Raw genomic sequence first — 22,801 nt, 5'->3', positions numbered from 1 at the left:
ATATATACAGAAACTGATTTGGTCAAAGGAAACATGTTTGTTGGTCATATAAACATTAAATCTAATATTAAGATATATGTACATATATACATTGCACCAAAATTTCCTTAGTGCCTATATAATTTATGATGGATAAGTCAAAGTAAACAATACTATTTACAGATATTTTCACACAGTAAATTAACAAAATAATGGCAAGTCATCTTTGATTTTTAAAGCATGACAGAAATTAAAGCTATATTTCTAGCAACCCTGTAATCCTTCGTTTCCACCAAGTGGTTAAATTAATAAAGTGATGGCAATCTGTCAAGTATGCTTGGAAAATACATTTTCCTTACTTGATTTCATGCTGGACACTTGAAGAAGAGGTGGTATCCATCCTCTGTGTAATTTACATAGCCAAAATTAATTGTAAATTCCTTTATCACCAATGTCGTGGATGGCAAGCATATCTAAGTCAAGCAAGATCTAGGGTTCTACGATACTTACATAAATATAAAGGTCAGTGTACAAAATATACAATTCAATCAGCATTATGAATTTCCATAGTTTTCAGTGAGTTGAAAAATCTCTATGGAGGAAAAGTATGTATTTGTATGTCTACTGCGATTTTCGATTGTCCAAAATTGAGAACTTGAAATGTGTAATATTTAAGTTGGGAGCTGTCATTCTGCGAAAAATTAATAAACGTGAATGCTCCATCCTATGCGCGTCCATCCGTAATAATAGGAAAGAAATGGAATATGAAGTTTTCTATTGACAAATTAGTATAACTGTTATTTCAAATTTAAAATCAATATAGATTTTCTTTCAATTTTTAGCTTAAACCATAAATATATATATAATTTGTTCTAGAGTATAAAATACAGCAATACTAATTTAGAATGTCGATCTGTAAATGATATGTAAATGAGGTAACACATATATCCTGTGCCTGTCGTTTGAATTTGGTCTTGATTTGTAAATTAGACTTCTAAAACAGTTACCCCCCCCCCCCCCCCTGGATCGAGGGCAAGTGGACTACACACTTGACACTATATCTCTATTCCTTACACACATTCCCCGGATAACCAAGGATTAAAGGTAAAATACGACTAATGCCACGTTGATCAATGCTCAATGTGCAGAGAAATATTATTTTTCTTTGAATTCAAGATACTCTTGTCTCAGATACACTAAGCAGATACGTTTGCAGGGATGGAGACATCACTGTCGTTTGATTGTCTTGAAATCGTACCGTCAGACCATCGCCGTTCGCCAGTTACTGTGTTATATTCATACGTTCTACCACTTGCTGTTTGGAAGAAAAGATAACTGATTACTTTCAAGATATATTGTTATCTATTTAATAAAAAAGTGTACCGAGCTATTACAATGGAAGCCAGTTAAGTCGAAACCGTTGTCTGCTAATCTAAAATTTAAAATTACTACATTTTATTGTCTGACACGGCAAATGTCTTACTAATATTACTTATTTATTCACATGCCTTGTTAAAGTTACATGTAATGTATATAATTGGAAGACGATCTGCTGAGATAATTATGGTAACTCGTTCAAGATTTTGTCACTTTCAGACGATGAAAAGAAGTGGTGATTAGTAAGATTTATGGGGAGCCAGTTGATACAAATGAAATGTGGTGATGTTGGTACGATTTTTTTTTTTTTTTTTTTTTTGGGGGGGGGGGAGAAAACAGGCGACGTTTTGTTTGAAGTCAGCTGACTTCAATAGTTGCAAGTTATACTCCCTCATAACAAACTCAGACCACTATAAAAGAAAAATAGAGTTGAACTCGACTGACCTGGATCAACGGCTTTGCCATTATACTTTGTCCTCGTCTTCGAGATACCACTCCCTCTGCTTCCAGAGCGGGTGGTGTTGTCTGTTGTTGCGGAGTGGGACCGTGTTTTCATTACGGTCGGTCTTCCCTGCAGATAAAATGATATGATATTCAAGATTGATTGTAAATATTATTATGCCAGTTTCGAATTTATTATTTTATTATTGGGTTAATTATTTCGTTTAAATAGAATATGAAGGCCTTGCAGAAAACATGTTTATGCCCAGAATTTGTCCAGGCCCGATCTTTTGATATATTAAGATACCAGCTTCAAGAGGACCGTCGAAAAGCGTGACTCAGTGGCTTCCATATAGGGTTGTCTTCGATACGTGTTAAAAGTACAGAACCCCGACAGCTTATAAAGCTATTGGCATTGTTAAAGCGAAGGAAGGCAATGTTAATATAAGTTGGAAAACGTTAACATTGTACAGTACTATTACTCACGGGAAACAAAGATGGCGCTATGTTCTTTTTCTCCGATCTAACACCATCGCGCGAGTGTGGTTTGTATGCTGAAATGATACAAGCATAAGTTAGGCCAAACTGAGAGAGAGAGAAAAATGACTTAGTGTCTGTTAGTTAGTTACTTTTTATGCAGTGCCTGAAAAATTAACACTAGTTGAATATAATTCCTTGTACTACAAATCCAGGTAAATTTTAATAAATAGAATAGTTTGTAATGCTGTACCAATTTTTAATAAAATTGGAGTAAAGTGTAATAAAATCACGGCTGCAGAATTTTGTATATGTATATTTTGTATGAAATTCATTTCAGTTTGATATCTCATTCAATGATGTCACACAAAATAAACTTGACATACCATATAAGTTGGTGTGTGGATAGACAACACATATTCTGACACCAATCACACGCAAGGAAAGGAAACCTATCTGCACGTACGATGTTTGAATTTAGAGAAGAAAGGCATTGGAAAATATACAGCGACGAATTAGGTTAATTTGCAATCAGAATGGTGGTTATTGCATATTGCACAGATCTATTCAGGGCTTTTGAGAGTACATATACATGTATTTATTTTGATAGAGGGTGTAATTCATATTCTGAAGGATTACGTTAACACACTAATGAGAAGCACGTACGTTCATTAGAACCCCAGCCATCTCTTTGGGTTGGTTGCATAATTATGTTGTCATCCTTTGGACCCCTCATCTGCTCATTTGCATACCATTCTGTCTCCCTTTCACTTCGTCTCATTTCCTTCTCACTGATTCGTTGCCTAGGGATGATAACCATGACACAATAGGCACATTCATCATGATCAAGTGACGGTATCATGAAAATGCAAAGACGATAATGTTTGGAACAGGCAACGTGATCAATGCAAAGATGACTACACTTGGTAAAAACATAGTATCTTTTAAACTAATGTATATCTGTCGTCATTATAGTTTGACCATCTTCGATTAGTACATAGCTTGACATCTTTAATCAAATCTGCCAAGAATCATTCAAAAATCACTTAACAACTCATCAAGGTACTATCAAAGCTAAGCATTTCACAGTTATATCGAGTCGTTCCACAAATGGTGTCTTTGAGAGTGTTTGAACTATATGCACCATGTCGATTTCAGCTAATCTTGAATCTAACAAACTACATGAGTGTGTCACTCAACGAGACACTTTATTCCTGAAAACAAGGTATATATGAATCGCAGAAAGTTCTCAACTAAGAATACGACATATTTACCAGAAGCATAGACCCTCCACCAACAGGAGTTGGTGGAGGGTCTAAGCCAGAAGCTAGCATCGACACACAGACAACACGTGTTGGGTAGACTTACTTTTCTCGACGTTTGTACCGCCAGCAAATAAGAACCACAATGAGTACAATAAGCAGTATGAAGAGTGCAATGATTAGACATATTATCAGTATCCCCCACCATTGCATATACCATGGTGCTTCGTACGGATCTTGATGCAATGTCACCTTAGCAATATTCCATTTGTCAAACGGTGTTGCTAAGAACAGAAACAGACGAGGCTGGTTGAGTTTCAGGAAGGGGTGCAACTTATGTGCTAAACTTATATAGCATATAAACTTATATATTGTATGATTACATTGATGACATACATACACACATACACATACACATACACGTACGTAAATATTAATGATTCTGATTGTACACTAGTGATTTATATTCATATATCTTTAAATTCTGGTATCAGCGATGACATTGTTCAAAGACTTGATACTAAGTAAAACAGTGACTGTCGCGAAACCATTCTAAAAAATGTATATTCTGAACACGTAGAATCCTGGATCACGTCAAAAGTAGGGGGCACCAAGAGCTTTATGTGTTTCTGTTGAGGAGTTACCAGTCACCCCCAAAACTGGACAGACAACAAACTCACATTGTAGGTCATATACTGGTGTCCCATCTTCATCAGCTGCGAACTTCCTCACAAGATACTCATTACCAACAAAATCCTTGCTCTCGTCTACACCATTGTAGTAATCGGCCACGTCGTTCTTCAGTGCGTACACGTAAGCAGTGACGGCATCACTGAGTAGAAAACAAAACACATCAAATCAATCATTTTCAGTCGTTTGTGGAAAGGGATGAGAAAAGCGCCCACAACGGCTGATCTTTCAGTCTATGATGGAATCAAGTTTTTATGAATACAAGACGATACATCAACGCTGATGACGTCAGAATTCTCCGACTTTAGGGCCATAAATCATCTTTATTATCTATGACTTTAGGGCCATAAATCATCTTTATTATCTATGACTTCAAAGTTCATGTATTGAGGTAACTAAGCATTAATGGCGCCAGAATGATTCGAACGGAAGCTACGCATCACAAATGAAAAACTCATCAAAATCATCAAAATTTGTACTTTTCATACCTGTCAGCCAATAGTTTCCTTGTGGATCCTCCTGGATTGAGATTTCGTATTGCTACATGAGATACACCACATCTACCGGTAGGGTAGTCCTCACGTAGAAGTTTATTTAGTTCGTCTATGAATTCGTCTTTTATCGCCAGAAACACTTCTTGTGTCATCGACAAGTAGAAGTCGACCAGTTGTGTGAAAGGATCAAATGTATCTATTCTCACTTCAGCACTAACGTCTGATGTCAGTCGTGGTTCACCATCATCAATAGCTCTAATACTAACCGTATATGTTTCACCTAGAGTGGTTTCTTCGTTCGCCGACAGACGTACTTCACCTACATTACAGAATGGATAAATCGATTATAATAAGTAAAGAGTCAATGGTCGGTCGGTCGGTCGGTCGGTCGGTCGGTCGGTCGGTCAGTCAGTCAGTCAGTCAGTCAGTCAGTCAGTCAGTCAGTCAGTCAGTCAGTCAGTCAGTCAGTCAGTCAATCAATTACCCACTCACTCTAATGGTCCATCCTTTAATCAACAGTACATTTATATAATAAAGTTTTCTGTTTCATTTTCAGTTTTGGTAAGTTTACTATATGAAAAATGTTATTATTAATTTACCGTCAGTTCTGTCTACTTCAAATATGGATTCTTCTACCAATTGGTATGTTATGGATTGGTCGGCATCAGCATCAGTTGCCGTGACAGTTACAATTGTCACACCGAGAAAGTTTGAATACGACAATTCTCCACTGTAAAACTGAGGGCTAAACACCGGCTTGTTGTCATTAACATTTGTATTGTATACCTTAACGAGTGCCGTGCCCGATCTATTGGTTGGTAAACCTGTATCTTCAGCATAAAGAGAGAATTCCATGATTGGGTAAACTTCACTATCAATTGCAGAGGTTAGAGTGATTTTGCCACTGATAGGGTGGATTTCAAAGTATTCGTGAGCGAGTGTTTCAGTGGATGGTATTGAATATTCTACGTCGGCGTTCGTACCATAGTCGTCATCAGTTGCCTTCACTGTAATGACACTGGTTCCAGCTGGACTGTTCTCTTCGAGATATATTGCATACTCCTCTAACTCGAAAACTGGTGAGTTGTCATTGTCATCGAGCACTGTTACGTATACAGTTGTTTCAGCAAACAGAGCCGGATCGCCTCTGTCCAGTACTTTACAAAATAAAGTGTAATAGTCGTAACTTTCTCTATTGATGGTTGAACTGGAAGCAAAGATGTCGCCAGAATCAGCATCGATGGTAAAATGGTCTGAAAGTTCACCTCCGATGATGTAATACGTCAATTCAGCATTCGTTCCCAGATCAGAATCAGTTGCTTCAATTGTACCGACCACTGTACCGGCTGCTGAGTTTTCAACCACGTCAAATGGATAGGTAATTTCAGTGAATACCGGTGACTCGTCGTTGATATCTGATAGTATTATAGTCACGTCTGCTGTAGCTTCCAACGCTGGAGATCCGTTGTCTGAGACAGTAACGACTAAATTGTAAGTACCTAATGATTCTCGGTCCAAGACATCGTTCACGAACACCAACCCTGTGTCTATGTCGATAGCGAAATGACCTGTGAACATAAAGTAGAAATGATGTAACCACTAGTGTGTAACGTGAAGTGTTAAGTCACCCAATTGAGCCTAGTGGCTTGTCTTTTACTACAATAGAGTGGTCTGAGATCATAATTATTCAAAATGGTCATAAATTTCAACCTGCAATAGTGGCTAAAACCAGCATTCATAGAATTATAGTTGATACCTAGTCTACACATTAAATATATCTTAACTAATGGGTGTAATTCTGAAAGCTTGCCAGTAAATGAAGCTCCAAATTAGCTTAAAACTCGCAAATAAAGTTGTCTATTAGTACATGTATTCAAACTTGATACGCTGTTATCTAGCCATTATGCCTAAGTATATACTACCATACGAAGCTAAAAGCCAAAATACCAAACAACCAAATAGTACTCATGACGAAGGAAAACACAACTCGGACTTAAAATGAAGAACGAAGAATTTTAGTGACAGGTGTACGAATTCCGCTCAAAATAGTTCACCATATTTGAGTTATCTTTCCAACCTAAATCATTTCCTGATGAAATTGTGTATTCTACTCTTCCATTCTCTTTCAGATCGTCATCAGTGGCTTCCACATTGAACACCGACGTCCCTTTAACTGCATCCTCTGATATCGTTTTAGTGTAGCTTGGTGGAACAATCATAGGTGTGTTATCGTTGACATCTGTGATAGTAATAGTAACGGTGGCTGTTCCAGTCAGTGTTGGTGTTCCTCCATCTTCGCCCTCGATTTCTAGTATATAACTGAAATGATGAACGAGAAACCACCTGTGTTTACTTAAATGCTAGTATAGAGCGTGTAACTAACATTACCATGTTATGATTGGAACCTGAAGACCTGCCATGATTATATAAAAATTTCTGAAAATAACGTTGAAAGCATCATACACATTACTATAAAACATACTAGGTTCTTCATGGTTCAGATCAGTAAATATTACCCTGTTTAAAACATACCGTGAAGTGTCAATTGAAGTTAAAGTAGACCTTTGATTGATCTTTTAAACTATTTTTTTAATCGTTCGTACAGTAATATTCAGTAAAAACATACCTGTCTTCCACTTCGCGATCTAAACCAACATTTGACACTAGCAATTCAGCAGTGTTGCTGTCGACATTAAACTGACCAGATGGGTCACCATTGGTTAGATAATAAGTGATGTCTTGGTTGGTACCATCGTCATCATCCGTTGCTAGGACTGTCGTTACCTGGTAACCATCCGCACTATCTTCAGGCACGAACACAATGAGATTGTCTGGTAGAAATTTGGGTCTGTTGTCATTTTCATCGTCGATCGTAATCTGTACAACGGCGTATGAAGTTCTTTGTGGCGTTCCAGCATCGACAGCTGACACTCGTAGATTATAGAGCGAATCAGTTTCTCGATCCAGGTCCCCGTCTGTATTTATCACACCACTACTAGACTGGATAGTGAATAACACCATTCCGGACCCAGCAATGATGCTGTACGTGACGTCAGCGTTGACACCGTCATCGGCGTCCAGAGCCCTTACTTTCTCCACACTTGTACTGACAGCGGCATTCTCGTTAATGCTTGTCGTGTACAATGATTTCGAGAAAATTGGAGAATTGTCATTGACGTCATCGATGACAATATTTAACGTCATGGTATCATTGAAAGTGTCTTCAGGAGTATCTCCCTTGTCAAATACAATGATTTCCAGTTGGTACGCATCCACAATTTCTCGGTCAAGCAAGCCAACAACTCTGACGTCACCATCATCTTCGTCAATCATAAACTTAGTATCATTGTTCCCACTAATGATGATGAATTGCAACTCTCCATGCAGTCCCGTATCGTCGTCTGTGGCAGTTGCTGTGTATATTTTTGTACCAAGAGACACATCTTCAGACACCGTCACAGCATCTAGAGATGTACTGAAAACTGGTGCATAATCATTCACCGATTGAACTTCGATGCTCACTGAACACTCGCTGGACAATGATGGAGTTCCTTGGTCTGAGATGATGTAGTATATTTGATAAAAGTCTTTCACGTCATGATCTAAAGCATTGTTTACAATAATGTCATTCCCACTCAATGAAAAATCGTCATCAGGATCACCGCTATCCTTGGCGATATCGACAACACCATTTACACCATCATCGGGATCGGCAGTTGTAATGGTAATGACGACGTCAGTGACGGACATTCCGGCCGGAATACTAACACCATAGACCGCTGACGGGGTACATTGAGGAGTGTTGTCATTGACGTCATCAATCGTTATGGCAACAGTTTCAGTGGCTGATAATTGGTCAGCTAAAGCTACGGTACTGTCCGTTGCAGTTACAGTCAGCGTGTATGATGCAATTGATTCTCGGTCCAGGTAGGTAGTGGTCGTAATTTCTCCAGTGGTTTCATCGATACTGAAATGGCCATCACCATTACCGGCTGTGATGGTGTAACGTACTTGACCATGAGGATGTGATGGTGCATCAGTATCCGTTGCTTCCACTGTGATAACCACAACACCTGGAATTGTGTCTTCAGGTGTATTCACCGCATAAGGAGTGGACTGGAAGATTGGTGTCGCTTCGTTGATTGGATCAACAACAATCGACACCCATGCAATGTCGGTCAAGGCACCAACTGCACCATTTAAATCGGCAGCTGTAATTTCTAGTACGTAGGCGAATTCACTTTCATAGTCTACAACTTGAGCAGTCGTTATCTCCCCAGTCACTGGGTCTATGGCGAAAATTGACCCGACATCTCCACCTACAAAGCGAAACAGATACCATATATACCAATATATACCAATATATATATATATATATATATATATATATATATATATATATATATATATATATATATATATATATATATATATATATGTGTGAAATAAATGAAATCATTTGAGATAAAATCATGTTATACACAATACTAACAAAACTAGATATAACGAAGTGATGACACGAAAGACCACCACCACCACCACCACCACCACCACCACCACCACCACCACCACCACCACCACCATCATCATCACCATCAGTGGCAATAGCGACGACGACAAAACGGCTAGTAATTAGACTAGTGTGGATCTCGACCTTATTGCAAATCTCGATCTTATTGTCATTACAGATGACGGCAAATAGTTCATCGAACTTGGCATCTTTATCAAACATGTACCACCCTTGATGTGATCAAATGTCACATGTTTACTTACCTGTGATGGCGTACATTATGACGTTGTTGTCATTTGCTGACGAATCATCATCAGTTGCTGTCACTGTAACTACATTCTCTGCAGCAGCAAGTTCATCCGCGAGATTGACACTGATAATGACAAATAAAGAGATTTATTTTGTATACTGTTGTGACAAAAATCACTTTCAAACTCAGTATCTTACAAAAATAATAATCACTATCATATTGCATAGTAATGTACGTAGGTTTTGGGAGGATGGCACGGTCTGACTTCTTGGCTGAACTTGCATTTTACAAGACGACTTCAAATATGTCTGTCTGTCTGTCTGTCTGTCTGTCTGTCTGTCTGTCTGTCTGTCTGTCTGTCTGTCTGTCTTTCTTGATGAGCTACGTGTTCTTTACTTTCGTTGTGCTTTTCAAACTCCGTACTATGATGCGACCGAGTGTCCTCGTCATTCATGTTTTTAAATGAAGGAAACAGTATGTGCAACACACTCACGTAGTGACCATACACATTGAAACAAGGTGAATTCATTTTAGGAAGAATACTAATCTACAATGCCTATCGAAGAATAAGTGGCCAATTCAGTGGCGATAGATAGATACAAACAAAATATAGATAGATAGATAGATAGATAGATAGATAGATAGATAGATAGATAGATAGATAGATAGATAGATAGATAGATAGATAGATAGATAATAACAAAAATGTAAGTGTAATTTCACGAATATTACATGTAAATATAGTTCTCACCTGTACGTTCTTGGATTAAATACCGGTGAATTGTCATTTTCATCTGTGACAGTAACAGTAAGGGTAGCAGTGACATCATTATCACTATCTGATGCTATCAATGGTATTGTGTGAGACGAACTATCTTCATAGTCCAATGCCTGGGATAGTATGACGTCACCAGTTACACCATTAATGGAGAACTCCGGACAGCTGCAAGACACATCAAGTGCATACTGTACAAGTCCATGACCTTCTTCTGTTGAGTCGGCATCGCTTGCTGATATTGTGATTACTGTAGAACCAAGTACGTTTTCCGAGACAGTGGCGCTAAGTGTGTCTATTGAAAAAATACAGCGAATAATTGGTTGGCCAACCAGCTAAACATTATATGACTTTGTGCCAATTTTGCAGGTGCATGTATTTGGCCAATTGGTCAATTTGACTTCATTTACGAAGCTAGTTCGGACACCAAGCCAATCATAGTGGCCCTGTGTATAACCAGATGGATGTAGCAGTTCCCATCATTCATGTAAGTAACTTGACCCATTCTAGAATGATGAACGAGTGCACGAAAGAATGGTCATATATATATATATATATATATATATATATATATATATATATATATATATATATATATATATATATATATATATATATATATATATATATATATATATATAACTCGGTGAGTATCAATCTGCTAAGACAGTGCTCTATACCGCATATATCTATACTTTATATATATATATATATATATATATATATATATATATTTATATATATATATTTATATATTTATATATATATATATATCCCTCCCCCCTCCCCCCCCCCTCTCTCTCTCTCTCTCTCTCTCTCTCTCTCTCTCTCTCTCTCTCTCTCTCTCTCTCTCTCTCTCTCTCTCTCTCTCTCTCTCTCTCTCTCTCTCCCAAATGGAATTTCTTACTTGAAGGAACGAAGACTGGTGGATCTTCATTAACTGGGAGAACATATATAACACCCTCCACTAAAAAGTCGTTCGAGGCAGAGTCAGTCACCGTTATCTCTAAATCGAAAACCCTTGTGCCGAGATCATAATCAAATCCTGGGGCCTGAAGTGACAATTCTCCATTAGAATTTATACCGAACATCGCAGTATCACCAACTGTGATGGCGAAAGTCAAGGTGGCGTCTGCTGCATCTCCATCTTGGCAGGTAAGGGTGTACACAACTGATGGGGCAGTATCTTCTGATATCCCAACATCAAAAGTAGATACAGTGCATGATGGGAGTTCATCGTTGACATCGTTCACAGTCACAGTCAGCGTCTGAACGTCGGTGAGGGCGTTAGAAGTAGCGGTGATTTCCAGGGTATACGTTTGGTCAACTTCATGGTCCAAGATAACTTTGGTCGTCACTTCACCCGTTTGAGAGTCAATGAAAAAGTGGCTGTCGGGATCGCCACTTGTTATGCTGTAAGTTATCTGTCCATCGGATGTATCTGCAGAATCGGTATCGGTAGCCGTGCATAGCTCCACAGAAGTGCCAGCTGGTAATCCTTCCTCGATAGCGGCACTAAAAGGACCGGCAAAGGTTGGACCGGCGTCGTCAATGGGGTTCACGGTAACGACTATCGGGACATCAACAGTTCGAGCGGGAGAGTCGCCATCAGATACCCGTAGGACCAGATCGTATACACGATGAGAGGCGTCGAAGTCCAAAGTGTCAGCTGTTTAAAAAGCAAACAACAGTGTTAAGGGAGATCAATTTTATACTGAATATTTTTTATTGTGCAGTGATATTTCTAAAGCTCCGACCAAATGAGACTTTTACTTTATATAAGTGATACTGTTTATTAAAATGTAATATTGTACTCCTTGCCATAAAAATGTAGTATTTCAGTGCTTGAGACACGCAAACTTCACGTCATAGTAAAAAAAATGTATGTCTTGCCTGAAAGCGTTACTTCACCAGTGTTACCGTCTTCGCTGAACTCTATGGCGGGAAACTGAGACTCGAGACTGTAAGATAATGTTCCAAATGCTCCGTCATCCGGGTCAGTACAACTCAAATCAGCCGCCGTCACGACAGTAAATGGATCTGAAGTTTTAAAAGTAATGACAATCCATCAGCCTAGCATGGGGATGAAACGATTGTACAGTAAACAACGACACTTAGTCTGAATGTGTACACTACATGCAACGTTACACATCATCGCAAATTTTGAGTTTAGTGAAAGAATCACACGACCTTGACATATCGTAATATTCGTCGAATGATTGGCATCGATTTTATCGATTCTGGTTATTCAATATGCGGGAAACGCGTGATATTTTCATCAGTGAATTTAGAATATTTTCCTAGAGAGGAAATTGCATTGTAAAGGTCTTGAAAAAAATGAGTAACACACTAAGGGAAACGTCATACTTAATACTTCATATCGAGAGGATTTGCACGCACGTTGTTTTATACTTTATGTTGGTTCTCTAATCGTTAGATTTTAACTGTCAATGATTGTTTGTACCTTGACTGGTACGAAACTTATCGGAAGCCGAGTAAACTTTTGCCAACTGTAAAATCAACCATTTCATTCTGTTCTCCGCTGCACAATGCAGACGCTGGTTGTGTAATAAATCTGAGCTGTGGTCTGACTTTTGATAATGGGAACAAAATATTGCGTACAAATTTACGTCATAGCCTGACTTTTCTACGCTGTTGATACAATAGACACTGTCGACATCAGGCGTGTAGACACAAACACTTGAAGTTTCCATTTGTCACCACTACGTAACATATGGCACTCGTTGTCACAAACATTTTCGAATGTTATCGCTTGAATAGTTACTAGGAATGTTATTGGCTGATGAATTACTGGGTTATCCATACAACTACATGTACTTGAGTTCTAGATTCAGAGCACAACAACTTCAGCCTGTTGATTGATATGATGTTACTGTAAGACAAAGCATACTCACATGTTCCTTCGTCAACTTCAACAAAGTAAGCAGAATCGGCACACTGTGGGTCGTTGTCATTGATGTCACCAACATCAATCTGTATATCGGCCGTTGCCGTGGCTCCAGACCCATCCTCCACTTCAACATTGATAGTATATGTGGTGTCTGTTTCGCGGTCTAAAGCTTCTATCAGTGTGATTTCTCCAGTGTCCTCGTTAATTGAGAACATTGATGCGCTGGCTATCGGTGTTACTAGATAGAATGACATTCAAAGACCATAAGTGGCGACAGTCGATAATCACGGGATACCTCATCAATACTTACATGTAGTATATTATATGATTTTCAATTTTGATTTAAATGCTAACTCAGCTCAAAATAGTAAAACTTACTAGGAATGAACACATTGAACAGCTTAAATCTAGAATTTGAAATATTGTCAAATGCATCAAGGTGAAAATAACACATACGGTGTATAACTACTGTGGACTTCTGAATATGAGTAACATGATAATTTCTGGAATAAACAAATGACAATTCCACACAAAATGTTCAATGAAATTTTTTATATATTTTTCTCAGTCTATTTCTTCACATGAATAGTATTTTACATACCACTGACAATACTGTACATGACAATTCCATGTGGGCTTGCATCACTGTCATGCGCATTGACAGAAGCATCAGCTATGACGTCACCAGCGTTTACATTTTCACTGACAGTCAGAGACCATGATGTTGGATCAAAGTAACAGTCTTCATCATTCTCTGGACTAACGTTTATTGTGACCAATACTTCAACGTTGGTGGTGCCATCACCAACTTGAACTGTCAGCGCATAGCTCTTGACTGCCGAATCATAATCCACGGTATGTCCTAAGAGGGAAAAATAAATGATTTCAAAAAATGAGTGTAGACAAAAATACTGTGTCAATTAATTCTATTCAACTTATTTTCTGTCAGATGATGTAAAGTGGGGAAATGGAGATGATGCAACTGAACATCTTAAAAGGAAAAAACAAATTTAGAAAACAACAACAACAGCACGCGATTCATCCGCCGTGTAATTTTGTTGTCAATGACCCGACGTACTATAATCTGTGCCTTGTGTGAGATTGGCACGCATGTGGAGTTATTGTGAACCAATATAGGCATGCAGAAATAAAAGATAAAACACCAGTACCTACAATGAAATGCACACTTTGAGATTGGAAATCATTGCCTGTCAAAATAATTGCCGAGTTTTGTGCAAGTTTAGAGCAATGTACTGCCTCATCTAATTATTATAAAGAGCTTGCGATACTTAAAGACTGTCATGTACAAACCACTAAATGACGGAAAACATTTTGTATTAGTCTCAAGATCACCCTCAGTCACACGAATATCTTGTTTCATGAAATATTTACCTGTTGCCAAGGTGATAAGTCCAGTAGCATCGATATCAAAGTTGTTGTCAACGTTACCAGCGATGATCGTGTACGTCAAGGTATCACCGTCATCATCGGTACAGTCAAGCTGAACTATCTATAGTATTGATTGAATGAGACAACGGTCAAACATATGCAATTCATTTATCTCCCCTTCTGTTGTTTATAATCCAATGCACTTATCACAAATGTAGAAGTTCGGGCATATTTCAATTTGTCGGCCAGTACCCTTCGCCGATGCTATATTTTGAAAGTGATATACAGAAAAAAATGTAGCCAAATGCGTTGTTTTTGCCAACTACTCTTTCACAAAAAAACTGCCAGTTTCTATGTTAAACATTGCAAGTTGAAATTCCAAACTCAAGAAAACCTCATGAAAATGATACACAATAATTAGGAAATTAGAACTGAAAGTCTTAAAACGGGTGGTGATATAACTGTATAATTTCTTGCACAGTTCTATGAACTCAAACTCTGCAAGCATGATGCATTGTATATATTTCCCTTGCAAACAGTAAATGTATACGGATATGCAGTACGTACTCACATTTGTATTATCTATGGCAGTTTCCGACAGTGGAGCAACGTAACTGTACTTTGTACACGAAGGCTGATGATCATTCTCATTGACAACAGTTACAGAAAAGTCAGCTGTGGCAGTTCGTGATGGTGAACCTCTGTCTGTTGCTTTAATTGTCAGCACGATAGGGGTACCGGTCTCTTCATAATCGACTTGAGTTTTGATTTCAAGGAGACCACTCAATGAATCTAACTGAAAATTGTTGTACGTATCACCAGCTGAGAAGAGAGGATGAAATGATTCAATTAACGTCATCGCAAATCAAGGCAAGACTAAAGAACACTAAGCCAATTATTTGTGTTCCGAAATGTGTTTAGTAACCCAAACAAAATAAAGATGACGAGTGATATTGTGTTTTTTGGGTATCACAGTACAGGCTATGTCGATAGAATTATTGTTATACACTTTATATGTACAAATGTACCACACCATTTGAGTCCTCCTGTGCCAAATGTAGGATGAAGTCGCTGTGACGTCGCGATGTATTCTAGTTTGCAATATTTTATCACCAACCAATTTACTAACAATTTCACTAATAAAGTATTGGTATGTATTCGAGCAAGACTGCGTGAAGAACTCACGTCACGTGACAGCTTTAATGCGAACCATTCACTTTTAAAGATCTTCTCACCTTCTATTGTTAGCAAGACTGTATCGTCACCAATTTCAAAATCGTCATCACTTGCAGTTATCGTGCCCACTGAAGTACCTGGAGCGTCATTTTCTGACACCTTTGCAATAAGAACGAAAAAAGATAATATGAAAGTACTTGAATGGGTACATGTAGACAAAAGTCAATATAGTAAATGGCATAGTGCTTTTACAAAATCATGATGATTCAATGGTGGTACGGCAGTGTATGTATGCCATATCTCATCATGATTATGGAAAACAACATGACATTTATCTTTCCAAATTGGTAAATTGGAAAAGTTTCATAGTCTAATAGTATGCTACAACGTTGTGACGGGGCTATGAAAATTTCATAATTTTCAGTCGCATACAAAAGTTCATTTCAAAGCGTGCATGTACATTCATTGGTACTCACAGACAACGAAACGGGAGTAGTAGCACCGAAGACGGGATCATGCTGGTTGATGGGATTGACGGATACAAGTACTGTGGCCGTTGCCGTCAGTTCTGGAGTCCCACCATCGGTTACTTCAATTACCAACTCATACTCCTGAGGGTCTAATGTCCCGACATCCAGATCAATGACGGTTTTAATTTTAATCAGTTCAGGTGTAGTTCCATCAAACTCGAATTTGTCATCATCATTTCCACTCATTATCGTATAGCTAAATGTTGTCGCCGTATCAACATCACTAGTCGTCAGGGTAACCACCGAACTGCCTACAGTCGCAGTTTCATCAATGGCCGCGTCGTAGATATTTCTGTCAAAGGCCGGTGCATGGTCGTTGTAATCGCCTATATTGACTGTTAAAATACTTGCAGTACTGCTGGGAGTTGGCGATCCACCATCAGTAGCAGTGATAGTTATATCGTACGTTGTAGTTCCGCTTTCATAATCAAATTGAACCTTGGTGGTGACTTCCCCTGTGTCTGGTTCGATGTGGAAACTGGTTGCACCACCATCTAATAATGTCACAGACAAACGGTAAGTTATTTGAGATGCATACTTTTAATTGTTTGTATTATGCTGTATGCACTTAATCTTAATCTTCATTTCTTAAAAAATGCATTACATTAAAAAAATAATCACAATACGCTGTACAACTGACAGAAAAAAACTATGTTTGAGTAATGATAGGGATGATTGATAAGGTGACGTCATCTTAATTGGTGTTTTAGGTCACAATCAGAAGATTGTACGAAAACAATGATACACTACGTTAGGAAAGTGTGCTATAGCCATTTTTGAAAACAAAAATATATAATGGTTTTTATTTCGTGTAATTCTAGGCCATCGGCTCATAATACAATGTAGAAAAAAGTTTAAACACATTTTATCCAAAAAACTCGGTGAATTTCAATACTCATACCCAGTATAATAAAATCATTCCTGATTAAAATCCTTGACAATTCAGATTTTTTCTGATGAACGATTTGACGAGCTATATTAACCAATATTAAAAAAAATAAAATACATGTATAAATCGATCAGTTTCCATACTTATTTACATAATTCAAAATATGATAATTAATTAATAATTTGAGAACTTACTGGTTACAGATGTTATAGAATACACTACGTCTCCGTCTGCACCCTCGTCTGTATCAGTAGCTGCTATATCTGCACTGGCTATAACGACAAATCCGATTGGATCGTTTTCTGATATGATGACTGGTGATGACGGAAAGGAAGAAAATGTCGGACTTGCCTCGTTCTCGCTTAGTAGCTGAACAAAATATAATTAATTAGAGACAAGTTCCATGAAATGTTAATGAGAATGGATAAACAGTGATTTAAAAGTTGGTCGACCAATTTAAAGAAAAATTAATCATTAACATGATCAGAATCTTTACATTGTTAATTTGTGAGTAGTTTTGTAACTGATCGATTGAATGAACTACTTTCTCCATGAACTCTTGTATAGTGTCCTCCAAAGCATAACAATCATGTCATGTTGTGGTAGCATACTGCATTAAAAAACCATGAAGTTCCTGGCTGGACTTAAACCATAACCGCTAACTTATTACAGTAACACTTGGGGTGCCTGGATTATAATTTGTTGCAGTAAATTGTTCCTATCGGAATCACACCATAGTACACCTTGGCTAAACCATGGTAACCTATCGGATAGTGCACTAAACCATGGTATGTCGAACTTAGACTTCATAGGTAACCTATCGGAATCACATCATAATACACTCGGACTAAATCCCTGTTGTAATCTATCAAGATCAAACCAGAGGGTTCATGGACTAAAAGTGCAGCGGTAACCCATCAAATTCAACCCATAACGCACCTGAACTAAAACTACAGAGGTAACCAATTACAACCAAACCAAAACACACCTCGACTAAAACTGTTGCAGTAGCCCTATTACCGACTCCATCTTCAGCAGAAACCATTAACGTGTATACCCAGTCCTTAAGAACGGTGGTAGCATCTTCATAGTCAAGTGCGTTTGCTGACGTCACAACATCTGTGCCAGAGATGGCAAATTTAGGTGTGGCATCATCTCCACTTTCAATTGTTAGTGTTAGTGTAGCATCGGCGCTATCGATATCTGTCACAGACAATCCTGCTACAGTCGTACCTATGAAAACACAAAATACATCGTATCAAGCCCATAACTTGTACAATAAATTCGTGCACGCACGCACGCACGCACGCACACACACACATACATACATACATACATACATACATACATACATACATATATACATACATACATACATACATACACACACACATTCCCCACATGTACGGGGTCTAAATCTTACCAGGTGCATCATTTTCTGTCATAACAGACACGTACACCGATGGGTTGAAGACTGGTACATTGTCATTAACATCATTCACTGTTATGACGACAGCTGTAGTAGCCGTGTCCCCAGCAGTGTCTGTCACTGTCATAGTTAACGAATAACTGGTCACCGGTGTAGCGCCATCGACGTCCAAAATTCTCGCCGTCGTAATGACTCCAGTAACTCCGTCACAAGTAAAATGGTTAGAGTTCGTTCCTTCGGTGAAAAAGGTGAAATATGGTAAATTTTACATGAAATAAAACAAACGTGATTTTAAAAGTCTTTTATTGAGCTATGACATTTGAAGAGGGTGTTTGCATTCTGAACAAAATAGCAATATATTGTAGTTAGAGGACATTCGCCGCAATATATTTCGAACTAGAAGCAGAATAAAATAGAACTTAAAAACCATCTCCAATCAGCAGATTAATCATACTCCCGGACTATATGCACATATGTATATACCGAGTCTCATGATACTTTTCGCTTATTGTTTATCTAAAATGAGGTCTAGTTTTGTGCTTTTGTCTATTGTCAACATTTTATGATTTTTCTGTTCTTTCAAAGCTCACATGTATTCAAAGTGATCAGCTTTGTCCAGAATCTACTAATTTATAAGATTGTAACAGGAGACTGAGTCGACTAATTATCGTCTCCTTACCCACATTGTATAGTTAATGTGTTTTAATGTTATTGTTACTGTAAATTTATCTATGGAATTAATTAATTAAAAACTGCGGAGTGAATTTCACTCATACTAGCCGTGGGACCCATAACAAGATGAATGACTTACCAGATAAAGAAAAAGACAGGGTATCATCGGCATCATCATCTGTCACGTCATCACCAGGTAATACCGTTGGGGTCGTGCACGTGATCGCTGTTCCAATACTTTCGCCTTCATCTATTACACAGGTGTAAGAAGTGGCGCCAAACGACGGTGTTTCATCGATCTCGTCCGTCAACAGAACTGTCAAATCTTCCTCGACTGCTGTGGAAACGCCATCATCAATGCTAAGGGAAGAAAGAGATGTGAAGAAAAACTATTTTGAGAAGTTTTAATTTGCAATGCAAATGACTAATTTCGAGTGAATATAGCAGATTCTTTTGCTGCTTAATGAAAAATATGTGTTAGTTGCGGCTAGTATATTACCTGTATAAGCTTATTATATATGCAAGCACTGGGAAAATAGTGAGATTTTGGGAACGATAATTTTGTGTTTTGAGAAATGTTTCCCTAGTAATGAAATACGTTCTTCCCATACAGAATCTCTTCAGATTTATTATATCGACTTCTAACAAAATCACCACTCACTTGATTGTAATTGTAAACAATGTGTCGCCATTGTCGTAGTCAAATACATCCGTAGCTGAAGTCCAGACTTCGTCGCTATTTGTGATGGTAAAAGCTGGTGTAGCCGGGGTTTGACTAGTAATTGTAATCACCGGAGTATCGCCATCTTCGTCATCGGTAATAACACGATAGATCGAAGTTGACGTGCCAGTTGTTTCGGGGATAGAAATGGTTTCCGGAAGATTCCCAAATACGGGTGACTCGTTGAGATTGTTGATCACGACGGTCACTGCATACACACCATTGGAACCTGTTGTCTGTAAACACTGCACATGAACTGTTTGGATTGGCCCAAGGGTCTCAAAGTCAAGGTCATTTTCTGAAAGTCTTATCTGTGTGTAAAACGATAAACAGGACGAGGTCACTATCAAATCACTTTCACACATACATATAGACCATTCAATAACGTGCAATAATCACCAAACATATGTATGATAGATTTCGTGTAGTATTAGGGGGTCTACGGTACTTGCGGAAGAAGGGGGTCAAGAGAGGTCTGTCGCGTAAAATGCGACCCTTCCCGATTTCATTTAAAATTTCTAAAATATGACCCACCCTTAATTTTCCTTTTCTGAATCATGACTCTGTTTCAATAACATGGGTTTAGATGCTGTCCGAAGTGAATACAGACCCGAGTCTGAGACTAACTTAACATGATGAGCAAACTTTATGTAACAAATTTTAGCCACAATAACCGTTTCATTGTATCAATTCATTAATTCACACCTCTTTCATACATGAATATGTGACCTTGCCTAACTACGTATACTACAATGGTAAGTCTTCTCCCTTCCCCTCGTAATTATTGAAAGGTCCCTTTATAGTAGTAAATATAACAACAGACCATTATAGTTTGTGGTCTGAGATATAACTCTAGGAGAACTTGTTTTACTTACCGCGCCACTGGTTTGATCTATACTGAATATTCCGTTAGGCCCAGGATCAATGTGGTCGATGGCAAATGGAGGACTAGCCTGTCCCTCAGAAAACGTCGCGACTACATCGGTATCAGGGATGATTACAGTGTTGATGGCAGTATTCTCATCGATAGAGTGTGGTGTGTTAGTCCATGTAATATCACACACTAAGAAAAAAAATGTTCAAAAGAATGTGATTTGTCAAGTACTCCACATGGTACTATCCCAAACGACACAAAAAGACCGCGATAGATTTAATATTATAAAAAGCGGCAGCACGTTCAAGAATGTAGTCTACTATTTTCAAAGTTCTATCGATGAAGAACACGTATTAGATGTGGTAACACTTATACATTTATCAATCTTTAAAACTAAATTGATAATTGTAAAATAAAGGAATAAGAAATGATAAATAAAACAACATATAAGATACAACCCGCGAAAAAAATACCGATGCGTTCGCTTGCTCATAGTAGGCAGGATTGAGTCAATGTTAATACAAAAACACACAATTACAACATTGTAATTAGTGTCAGTAACTTATCAAGCCAGGACCCCATAACCCTGCTTGTTGATATAATGCCACATGCTGTAACAATCGAGTACGACTGTTAGTGTTATATTGTAACTTCCACAGATGTAAAAAAAGATGATAAAGCATCGCCTGAACCTACATCAGAAGCACTTAGTGTTGTTTTTGTAATCAGTTGCAATGTTGTCTTTACCTAATTTTGTCAATGTCTGAAGTCTCTCCATAGTTCATTTCATTCAAGTAAACGCAGTTGTGTTTTTTCGAGGGTTGTGAATGAATGAATGGATGAATGAATGAATGAATGAATGAATGAATGAATTAATGAACGAACGAACGAACGAATGAATGAATGAATTAATTAATGAACGAATGAACGAATGAATGAATGAATGAATGAATGAATGAATAGACGAATTAGTGAATATATAAATTAACATAGAAGCATTGATTTATTAAAAATTCCCGAGGACATGAACAGCGCTTGGTGATTTGAGTGAAGTTACGATTTGTTTCTACACGAGTACCTTGTGAATATGTTTCTCTAAGGTGAGAAATATATTACAGTATTAACATTACTATCAGCTGAAACAACCATTCAGCTCATTTGTTGAACACTTCACACTATGAACACGTCATATCATTGTGACAACTTTAGTTGCAATGCCATCCATCCTGTCCAGTACAGTACAGTACAGTACAGTACAGTACAGTACAGTACAGTACAGTACAGTACAGTACAGTACAGTACAGTACAACACATGCCTCTTGACAATAAAGTCAGATCTGACTTTGCCAATTAAATTCAAAGTTGTTTTATGACCTCCAATGGTACCTGAACAATAATGCATAAGTAAGAAGATCCCCGTCGTGTTATCCTTGAGAAAGCATATTGTGAACATTATTATTTGTGTTATGGAATAAAGCCTTAAGAGCAACGCCGACTACCCATCGATTTCAATTGATATAAACCCTATAAATACATCATGTGTAACAGGTTTGTATATTGTGAATCTCTTGCCATTACCTTTTTGTAAATAATTCAATGTATTTGCAACAATACAACCATCAATGTACTGTTCACACAATTGTACAAATTGAAAGTGTCACACGTTGGAATCTATTGGTATTGATTCCTCGACGCATAGCCATTCAGTTTGCTACATGTACATATAGTTACATTGATAAAGCTTTCAATGTGTAAGCTTGTACGACTAGACAGCTTTAAAGTAAATGTAGACAATGAAGAAATGTTATTGGCACGAACGCTTTATCTATACAAGTCATATAGTGGCGTGTTATTGTCAAGTCGTGTAAACTCAAGGAAGTCGTGTTACTATCTCCTCTAGTGTGTGTAATTTGACATCGTATCACCATGGTTTCTAGAAATCAAGACAAACAAGT

General features: G+C 37.9%; 1 protein-coding gene across 1 annotated transcript; it reads right to left on the bottom strand.

Moving 5' to 3' along the window:
• Positions 1-1,175: 1,175 nt before the first annotated feature.
• On the bottom strand, positions 1,176-21,624 carry LOC144442818 (cadherin-23-like). The gene is made up of 25 exons (XM_078132231.1): positions 21,594-21,624; positions 20,848-21,035; positions 19,913-20,283; positions 19,391-19,611; positions 18,574-18,813; positions 18,139-18,383; positions 17,345-17,519; positions 16,208-16,755; positions 15,791-15,890; positions 15,127-15,377; positions 14,559-14,676; positions 13,768-14,028; positions 13,171-13,404; positions 12,149-12,295; positions 11,163-11,924; positions 10,232-10,550; positions 9,494-9,603; positions 7,347-9,039; positions 6,798-7,039; positions 5,320-6,288; positions 4,715-5,039; positions 4,217-4,368; positions 3,643-3,820; positions 2,941-3,077; positions 1,176-1,294 (listed from the first exon to the last, which is right to left on the bottom strand). The coding sequence occupies exons 1-25, from the start codon at positions 21,622-21,624 to the stop codon at positions 1,176-1,178; spliced, it is 8,136 nt and encodes a 2,711-aa protein (XP_077988357.1).
• Between the last annotated feature and the right edge of the window lie 1,177 nt (positions 21,625-22,801).

Source organism: Glandiceps talaboti, chromosome 1, assembly GCF_964340395.1.
Source record: "Glandiceps talaboti chromosome 1, keGlaTala1.1, whole genome shotgun sequence".
Classification (NCBI taxonomy): Eukaryota; Metazoa; Hemichordata; class Enteropneusta; family Spengelidae; genus Glandiceps; species Glandiceps talaboti.
The sequence above is the reverse complement of the archived record's forward strand: the minus strand, read 5'-3'. Positions and strand labels throughout refer to the sequence as shown.